Raw genomic sequence first — 10,469 nt, forward strand, 5'->3', positions numbered from 1 at the left:
AATGATATTTATGTCCAGTTTAGGATTTAGCATACATTTCACTCTGAATGACTAGTTGCTTTTCTTGAATGAGACACCTGCCTACATAACACACTGCATACAAGGACTGTAAGAGAATCCAGACTGTGAGCTTTGTGAAATTCACTGTCTGGGCCACTTCTTGCCCACTCACATGTTTACTGGTCCACTTGTTCCAAATGAACTAAGTTTTCAATGAGATAGAAGGAAGCAGAACAAGATTACCTTTTCATCAGAACAAGTGTGATTAGACTGGCTAGTTTTTAAAAAGGTAGACTAATTTAAAAGTTATTACACTTGCAGCTCCATTTACATAAACTAGTCTCTTTTTCTATGTCTACTTGGTACATCCTCCATTGTATCTGTTCAGATATGAACTTAACTCCCATTGTTCCTTTTCATATCCAATCAGAAATATATCTACAACCTATTGAGAATCAACAGCATAACAAAATGGACATTAGGATAGCTAGGCTCCATAATTTTTTACTATAGGAGAGTGTTATTGAAACTTTAAAAATAATTTCTGTAGAAAGGACTTAATAAGCCTAAGAATAAATAACTAAATTTATTGAACATTTAAATAAAGCAAGACAGAGTCAGTTTCAAATATACTAAGCACTATAACTAACTGTTAAGCTAACCTAATTATTAACATTTCCTAACTAGGGACTTGCTATTAGGATTTTTTTTTAGTCTCAGAATTTAAGTACATTATTTAATAAAAGCTAATAAGCCTCACTGAGCTTTTCTTACATGACTGGGTTTAGAGAATTCCTCTGCATGCGTTTGCTGTCCTTCCTCTGTTCTTTGCTCTTCCTCCCTTCCTTGGGCTGGTGTCCTGATTTATGGAGCTTACTTCTTTCTCCTTCTGGAATCAGCTTCCACATTCCAGCTGCACTACACTATTTCATTCTGTCTGTGATTTAAGTTAGGGTTGTATGGCTTGAAGCTTATTTAATAATCTCTCAGGAAACATTGACATTAAGGGGAAAAAAATAGCTTTCTGAACTTTCCCCCAGGAATCAAAACACATTTGTTCTTTTCAGTGCTTTTATTAAAAAAATTAAAATTTAAAATTCAGTTTCATTTGCACTAGCCACATTTCAAGTGTTCAATAGCCACATGTAGCTAGTGGCTACCATATTAGACAGTGCAGATATAGAACATTTCCATCATTCCAGAAAGTTTTATTGGAAAACATTGTTTTAGATAATGTATATTTCTTTCTTCTCTTAAAATATCAGATCTCACAATACTGAATCTATATTTTTGCAGGGCAGTTCAGTGGAGTCTGAGAAGCAGCCTCCTCCTTTAGAAGAAGCATGTGCTTTGTGCTTTCTGACACATGATAGCCCCCAACCCTCCCTACTGGCTACTGTAGCCTAGGCTGCTGGTATATTGAGGTCATTGGCCCAAGCTAAAGGCATCTGAGTTTGAGTCTGCTCCCTACGTGAGGAGCAATCAGAACATATTCTAGTTAGATGTGAAATTGCCCAAGGAACTAAATGATTTGACACAACAGAAATCAGGCAGTAAAAATTGTGTCCTGTCTCAATTTGTATTAATCAATATTTCACCACCACTTCCACCACTTTCTATCAGTGTCTTGATGGGGTTTGTTGGCATTTATTGGAGTGGCTCATTGCTGCTGTACTACAGAGTATGTGCACACTAAAAGATATCTGTTAGATCTTAATGCACCAAAAAGTGTTGAGTTAATTGTCAAAACTATCCTTGATAATATGACACACAATAAAGCAACTTTAATTTCCATGGATCAGTTTCTCATGCAATTGTGTACTTTATTGGAAAACATTAATCAAAGAAGTCATGCAATCTTAACAGGACTGCTGATTAGATGTCTGTGGAGCTATGTGACTCTTCTAAGACACATACGTGTCGATAAGAGAGTGAGACAAATATTTGTATGTGCTTGCTAAGATGCTTCTGAAAAACAGTTTTAAAAGGAGGCAAAGTTGTTTTGTGCAACCTATGTCAGTGAAATCTGCTGAGTCCTCCAAAGCAATTACAACACTCATCTGTTTTCCTGTGTATTTGTTTTTGTGATTGTTGTTTTAAGCCACTCCTACTCTTCTAGAGTTACAGCTCCTTGGCACATAGTTCATTCTTCACTGGTGCAAATATATTAAGAAACATGGAACCTGTTGCAGAAAACACATGTGTGAACAAGGAATATTTCTCCAAGGTAAAAAATGTACAAAAATATTTTAAGTGGAACTGTGTAGAACATCTTGGATATTTCCAGTTCTATGTATTTTTGTTTACTGGTAATTGAAAAGCCCAAGCTTCTTTGTTTTCTCAATAATTTCTCTTCTACTGTGGGCATAATTCTACACTAGCCAGAAGATCAATTTCAGATTAGGCTGAGTAAAAATGCCTTACATAATGCAACACTATCAGGGTGTGGGCAAGCCCTCATAGACTGAAACCTCAATGCTTTTGACAAGAGGACTTAACTAATATTTTGGAGAGTATTTTTTGATTAGCTTAATCTTTTTTATACTTCACAGAAATTTCAAGTGAAGCAGTATGACCATCCTCATTTCAGAAATGAAGAGACTGATGCATACAAGGAAAGTAATGTGTGCTAAGCCCCAGCACAAGATATTGGAGGAAGGGCTTCGGTTTCCAGTTTCAGTCTTTTGTTTTCCTAGTTCGATGGGCTCTGCTGCCCCCTCTAAAAATGAACAAGGGGAAGAGAGATTGGCTGAAAACTGCGAGAAGGAATGGCTCTGAATTAAGAGTTTCTGGGAGGAATACTGAGGAAACAGACCCCGCAGCTTTGTTGACTGACTCCGCAATCCTGTTTTGCTCTGATGCTTTAACTCAGCCTGGCGGGCTCCAGCCATTAGCAGAGGGCATCGCCAGGAGGAGACTGGTGAGAGCATTTCGGAGGCACGCGCGCATCGTGGCACGAGTAGCTTGGGTCATGACCAAAGAGCGAAGGATCCAAAAGTCAGCTAACTGGACAGATCAAGATTTAGATTTGTCTTGTTTTGTTTTGTTTTTGTGACCCTTTGTTTTCTCTTTCCTATTCTAGCTTTTGCCCTGAGCAGCAGCGTACACCACCCGGGCTGCCGGCTTTTGAATCTGAATGCGCACTACCCAACTTGTAAACTGTCAACAGACACCAGTTCAGGAAATTGCAACCAATTGATCGCGGGCAAACAGGATCTGAACTCGCTTCTGCTTCCCGTTGGAGCGCAGCGACCGCCCAGTTAGAGTTGCACCGGCGCCCTGCGCTCCAGCCCTGGCGGAGGGTTGGTCTTCCGCGCGCAGTCGTGCGGCGCTTTTCCGTGGTTCTGCGCCGGGTCCAGCCCCCCGCCTCTGCTCCTATAAGCAAAAAGGAGAGCGACTCCTGGTTGCAGTTCTGGGATTTTACCATCTCCGCCAAGTCGCTGGGCTTCTGCCTCCCAGATCCGCCTCGAGCCAGCTCGAGATCTCCTCTCACCCTCAGCGCCCGCAGCTGGGACTGTCCGCCCCGCCTTCGCCCTAGCCCTCGCCCTGGCCTTGGCCCTGGCCTCTCCTCGGAGGATGTGGTGAGCCCGGCCCTAGTCCGGGGTCTGTCCTCGCCGGGCCGTCTCTCATAGAACTGAGGAGCGGGAGAATAAGGGAGGGGGTGGTGGAAGGTAGGAGTGGTGCGAACACCCAGAGTATCAAACTTGGGGGTGGCCAGTGGGGGTCAGGGGAGAAGAGAAGCCGTTGCAGGCGGCTGTGGGGTCCCGGGAGGGGGCTCTGGGCAGGGTCCCGCTGCGCGCGTTCCAAGCCCTCCACGGGGAGAGACCTGGACTCTGTTTCCAGCTCCATCGCACGGAGAATTTCCGTCCAGCCTTCTCCATTGAGGGACCCTTGTCCCCCACCCTCCGCCCCTGTTTCTTTTTCCTCAAAGGAGGGATTCGTCTCCCGCCTCCGGAGCCTCGGATCCCCACACGCTCCTCTGGCCGCGCAGTGCGGGGCGGGGCGGTGCCCTTACGCTCTGCTGCGGAGGTGGGCTGCGGACCCCAGGGGCGCAAACCTCCTAGCGGCTCCGACTGTCAGGCGGACGCTGCGCTCTCCTGCTCTCCCGCGCGCGCGGCTGCCCAGCACCGTCGGATCGGACGGACTGGGCCTGCCTTTGGGAACCGCCCAGTGCCCTCTCCGGGTCGGCGGGCTAGATAATCATCAAACTGACAGGCGGCACACGTCTGGCTTCCACGTCTCAGCAGAAGCGCGAGGGCCGGGTCAGTAAGTGTAAGTCCTAACTGATTCACCTTCTGGTAATGAGAACACCCCAAAAGAAGCTTTCGGGTCCTTTGAAGAGGGATGGGGGAGGTCCTCATGAGTGTAGGGGCTTTTGTTCCACATTTAGGCCGAAGATGGGCATTGTGGGTGAGACCATCCCTGTTTTCTACACTCACTGGAATACTCCTCACCCATTGAAGAGTCTTGACTATTTCCCTGACTCTTCTTAGAGAGAGGTAATTATCTTTCTAGAACAGCAGGTTGTTACTCTTCCTGCCTCTTTAAAAATCAAACACCTGTTTAGCGGGGAAGGTCATACTGCATTCTCCAAAGCTGTTCAAGAACGGACACATTCATGTAAGCGTTCGCTGGTTCTGCACCAGAAGGTCTCACTCCCTGGTAGGAGCATATGATGGACAAAAAGGAGGCAAAAGGAAAAGCTTTAAGGCTTTTAGAAATAGGGACACATCGTGTAAACTCAGTGACACGAAATACACAGTGCTGTTTTCAAAGGTCAGAGGCTCAAATAGACAGAAGAGGTACATTCCCAATCGCCTTGGTGAATATTTTCAACTTTCTGCTTATCAGGCAAATGGTCATGTCTTACATGCAACATTCTTGGATGTCCACACCCCCTCTCTCCAGGACTAATACATATAGGGCATATGGCATATTTTCTGGGATTCTTCCCTGAGAAAAATTCCTGGAAAGTTTTGTGATTGTAAAGATATTAAGTTTTTACTAAGGCCAACCTGTGACAGTAAGAATACTGTTGCAAAAAAAAACCCCACAAATTTAAATATGGAGTCAAAGCATAAACTTGTTTCCCACTTAGATAATTTGAAGTTCTTTGACTCTCTGGGGGAAAAAAGTCCTGAAGCCATTTTCCCATCTACGAAGAAATAGTTCTATAACTGAATCTCTAATGATTCACTCGTTCAAGAAAACTACCACTCACAGTTCTCCTTGAATGTCTTGAACAGTGTGATGCCTCATTTTTACCTTATTTCATGGAAACGTTTTTCCCCTTTTCTATTCATCTTTGAATTGTTGTGCTTTTGAGTTTTTACTCTGGCGACTCCCTCTGTGTACTCTCTTATCCTCTTCCACTTTTCCAGAAGTGCAGTCATAAAATGATACATTCTCTGGGTAACACTCTGACCTGGTTGAAGGCCAGTCGTGTGCTTGTGAACAGCTATTAGAATCCACATGCTAATACCCTGTATATCAATAATCATTCCTGTAGAGAAGCTTTAAAGAAGTGAATAAAGAAAATGAGACTGAAAAGAAAAAGCAAAATAAGTTAATAAATCAAATATGCTCCTAATAACCTTCAATCTTGGGCTTGCTCCCAATTTAGTTTGCTGCAAACCTCAAACTCAGACCTTCTGGAGTCTCATTAGTTCTGTTAAAGACTTGTCAGGATTGACTAATTGTGCTCTGTAGAGTCTCATTCTTAGTCTAAGGGAAATGAAAGGGTCCATCAAATAAAACACTCCAAGATTTGAATGGTTATTTTTTCCACTTTCTCTAATCACTAAAGAAAGGAGGCAAGTGCAAAAGGTGGCCTGGACTCTTTAGAACATTCTATTTGAAATGTATGCAGAGAGAATGAGAATATATCAGTAAAGAAAATGCACGAGTATGTGAAAATCTCTATCATCTTTGTGATAAGCAACTATTAGTGTGTGTGTGTGTGTTAAGCCCTTGGAGAGAGAAAGTTTCCTTGTGGTATGTACTGACTAACAATTTTTAATGTTCTAATCAGAGATTATATCTTGGAACAACTTTCTTGTAGAGGTGGTTACCTGATTAAGAACAAGAAAATAAGCACAGAGATGTCATATCAGAGCAAGAATCCTATATAAGCAATTATCTTCAGTAAAGGAAAGGATCAAAATTGTTACTTTGTACTTTGCTGACCTCAATTATTCAGTAAAATTGTGCTTTCCATGTTTGCTAAGATTTAAACAATGGATGGAAACAATCCAGACTGTGTCCTAAAAGACACAGCTGTGGTGAGGAGGCTGAAGGAAAACAACAGTGATGTGTCATGTGCTCCTTGCAGGATTAGAAGTGAGAACAGGTTGTCGAGATAAGTGAATAGGGAGGGCAGAGAGGCATGAGAAAGGCTGATGTGTTGCTGGAATTGGAAGTAGTTTGGTATGACAGAAGCATCAGGTATATCCTAAGATGTCAGGAGAGATGAAGGTAGGGTTGAGTTCAAGGAAAGCTTTGAATGTCATACTGTGGAGTTGGGGTTTTCTTGTGTATGTCAGTGTTATCAGCCTGTACATGCAGCAACTGTAGTGGGAGAGCAAATTAATGAAAGCATATATGCAGGGGAAGCTCAGCAGATCATGCAAAACAGAACCTATTCAAGAATGCAAAAGAGAAGGAATTTAACGCAGAAAATTGGTTACACAAGTGATGGAAGCCAAGCAGAGGATGTTGAGGCCACACAGGGATTAGCAAGAGCAAAGAATCATTACTACCTCCAGATAGAAGGACACAGGGAAAAAGCAGTATGACTTAATCCAGGGACCTTGTGCCTCCACTGGAAACAAAATCACTGCAGACCATTCCCGTGGGAGCCAGCCATAGAGGGATGGCTGAGGCACTGGTAAGAGGAGAGAGGGAGGGAGAAGAGTACAGTGGCTTCTGGATTCTCCCTTCCTCCTGCCTCCTAGTTACCTGCCAGTGCCTCCTGTTGGCCAAGTGCAGCCAGCATCCCAATGTCCTGGGCACCTGGAAATATGGTCAACAAGAGTCAGCCCTCCAGCATCAGGGGAAGAATGGAGCTGAGCAAACAGACTCAGCCAGACATTGTCTGTGGCATGAATAAATATGACTCACCTACCAATGTAGGTAGATGTGATTATGATTAATAAAAAACAAATTCATTTCAAAGAGGTTCTGAATTAATGGTGGCAGCCTTTTTTCATTATGAGCATATTCAAAAAGTACTACCATTATGATGTTGGGCTCCGGATGTTTTTATAGACTTGAGAAGGTAACTTTATATTAGAAACTGATTAGTATTATTTGAAGCAATTTGGAGATGTTGGGGAAATGAAGTGATCACATCTGAATTCAGAAAAAAACACTTTAATGTCCGAGTATGCTCTATTCAGTAAATGTAAGAGCTTTAGAGTAGGGGCACTATCCTGTTGTTTTTTCCCCCAGCACAAATCCTAATTCCTGACAGTGGGTTTTAAATACTTGCTGAATGCATGTTTGAATAAGTATAAGCATCATGAGAGTGGAGCCACCTCTGGCATTTAGTAGATGCTTAATTATATTAGTTAAGTGAATGAATGAATGAATGAGGAAAGAAAGGAAGGATAGGGAAAAGGGAGATAAGTTAGACAACTATTAGAGTTATTACAGTAAGAAATCAAGAAGGACAAAATTAACGTGGTAGAAATAAGAGGACCATTGGGAGAGATATTTAAGAATAGTCTGAGGGTTCTCTTAAACATGCGGGCTAAAGGAGATGAAAAAGCCTGTGTAGTTACCTGCTTCTTAGCTTTACGTGGCTTAATTAATGAGGATAGTATTGACCTAAGTAGGGCACACAGAAGGATTCTGAGGGTTGAGGTGGGTCACTAGAGAAGAAAGGTGTTAAAACTTTTGTATTCAGGGATTAGAGATGAAATTCAGATTGGACATATTTTCATACAGTTCCTATGTAGGATTCTGCTGTATGTCAGGTAGGAAGTTTATTTCAGATCATAAAAAAAGCTGCTGTTTTACACAGCCTACCTATTTTTAACGCTAATCCCTACATTAGAAAAACTGGCTATGAAACAGAATCTGCTCAGTTTATCTTAAATATTTTATGCTCCTAAAGTCCAAGCACCAGGCAAAGGATTTTAATATTTGTCTCTTTTCTGTGCAATTAGTTGCTATATTTATAAATGTAAAACAGTCAAGATATTGAAGCAAACTTTATCTACCTTAAAATTAATTTGATGAATTTATAGCAGTTATAAAATTAATTGATAATGTTTGTAATATCCATCTCACTTAAAATGGATTGAATCAATTTGGTCGCATTCACAAAGGAATTGTGTCTATACTATAGACATTACATTTTGCCTTCATAATATACATTTCAGGGATCTGATTTAATTCATCCATATTTGTGAATAGACCTATTAAGGGTCCACTTTATTGAAATGTTCTACTATATGCAAATTTAGGGATCAGAGGACAGGTACTTTGAGCCCCAACCAAAATGAAACCAACCCATTTGTGATATTCCTTGCACCCTTGAGTTTTCCTCGTTCCATATTTGTTCATTTTTTAAATTGTAGATTCTTGTGCTAGTTGATGAAAATGGGCCCATTAGGTGCAGAGGCTGTTGAGAACCAGACAGTGGAAGAAATGAAAGTGGAGCAGTTCGGTCCAGGGCACACCACTCCTAGAGGGGAGCTGGCCCCTAACTCTGAGCCGGAGCTTATAGACAGCACGAAGCTGATTGAGGTACAGATCGTCCTTATATTGGCCTATTGCTCCATCATCTTGCTTGGGGTGATTGGCAATTCCTTGGTGATCCATGTGGTGATCAAATTCAAGAGCATGCGTACAGTAACCAACTTTTTTATTGCCAATCTGGCTGTGGCGGATCTTCTGGTGAACACCCTGTGCTTACCATTTACACTTACCTACACCTTAATGGGGGAGTGGAAAATGGGTCCCGTCCTATGCCACTTGGTGCCTTATGCCCAGGGCCTGGCAGTACAAGTGTCCACCATCACCTTGACAGTAATTGCCCTGGACCGGCATCGTTGCATTGTCTACCACCTGGAGAGCAAGATTTCCAAGCGAATCAGCTTCTTGATTATTGGCTTGGCTTGGGGCATCAGTGCCCTGCTAGCAAGCCCCCTGGCCATCTTCCGGGAGTATTCACTGATTGAGATTATTCCGGACTTTGAGATTGTGGCCTGTACTGAGAAGTGGCCTGGTGAGGAGAAGAGCATCTATGGCACTGTCTACAGTCTTTCTTCCTTATTAATCCTGTATGCTTTGCCTCTGGGCATCATCTCTGTTTCCTATATTCGTATCTGGAGTAAACTTAAGAACCATGTCACCCCTGGAGCTGCTAATGACCACTACCATCAGCGGAGGCAAAAAACCACCAAAATGCTGGTGTGTGTGGTGGTGGTATTTGCAGTCAGCTGGTTGCCGCTCCATGCCTTCCAACTTGCTGTCGACATTGACAACAAAGTCTTGGACCTGAAGGAGTACAAACTTATCTTCACTGTGTTCCACATCATTGCTATGTGCTCCACCTTTGCCAACCCCCTTCTCTATGGCTGGATGAATAGCAACTACAGAAAAGCTTTCCTCTCAGCCTTCCGCTGTGAGCAGAGGTTAGACGCCATTCACTCCGAGGTATCTGTGACACTCAAGGCTAAAAAGAACCTGGAAGCCACAGAGAACAATGGTCCTAATGATTCTTTCACAGAGGCTACCAACGTCTAAGGCAACTGCCACGTGAAAATATATGGATGAATTCTGACCAGAGCTGTAAACCTGGTTGAGTGGGGCGTGCAGGTGCATCCTCATTTCCCATTTTAAGGAAGCATCTGAATGGAAGCATCTGCAGTGTAATTCATGGAAAACTGGTTGTCAGAGTCTAGTAAAAACACTCAAATTCAAAGACAAGGCAACAAAAGTTTGCTTACAGTTGCTTAGATTGTCGGTTGAATTATGAAGAAAAGCAGAGAGAAATGGTTTTGACTGTTTCCCAGAGTGAAGGAAACATGAACAAGGAGTTGGTGTTATCAGCATTGCTAAGAGGTGGTGGGTAAAAAAGTTGACTTTAAAATCACATTAGGGCATAGAACGGGGATGACGTATAATTCACTGCTCCCCCCTCATCTGATGAAAAGGCTGTCAACACCAATTTCCCTAGAAAGCCACAGACTTTTCTCTATTGTATTTTGCCTTTTTGTTATTCTTCCTATGGACTAAAACCATCAGAGAACACTGCAGGTAAATGTTACCAACTATTTGAATGACTTCAAGGAAATAAACCGAAATTTTCTATGTAATTAGTGTTTTGGCAAATGATGGGGGGAATCTTTACCACCCAGTTAGTCAATTGTTTTTTAAAACCAAATGCACATTTAATGAAAAGTTTCTTCAACTTAGAATCAAAGGCTGAAATTCTCAGAGAAATGTAAACCATCATTTAA

The 10,469-nt window shown here is 42.4% G+C and overlaps 1 protein-coding gene across 1 annotated transcript; it reads left to right on the top strand.

The window, feature by feature from the left end:
* The first annotated feature begins 8,598 nt into the window (after positions 1 to 8,598).
* NPY2R (neuropeptide Y receptor Y2) lies at positions 8,599 to 9,753 on the top strand. The gene has a single exon (XM_060147156.1). The coding sequence runs from the start codon at positions 8,599 to 8,601 to the stop codon at positions 9,751 to 9,753; it is 1,155 nt and encodes a 384-aa protein (XP_060003139.1).
* The last annotated feature ends 716 nt before the right edge of the window (positions 9,754 to 10,469 follow it).

Source organism: Lagenorhynchus albirostris, chromosome 4 (genome assembly GCF_949774975.1).
Source record: "Lagenorhynchus albirostris chromosome 4, mLagAlb1.1, whole genome shotgun sequence".
Classification (NCBI taxonomy): domain Eukaryota; kingdom Metazoa; phylum Chordata; class Mammalia; order Artiodactyla; family Delphinidae; genus Lagenorhynchus; species Lagenorhynchus albirostris.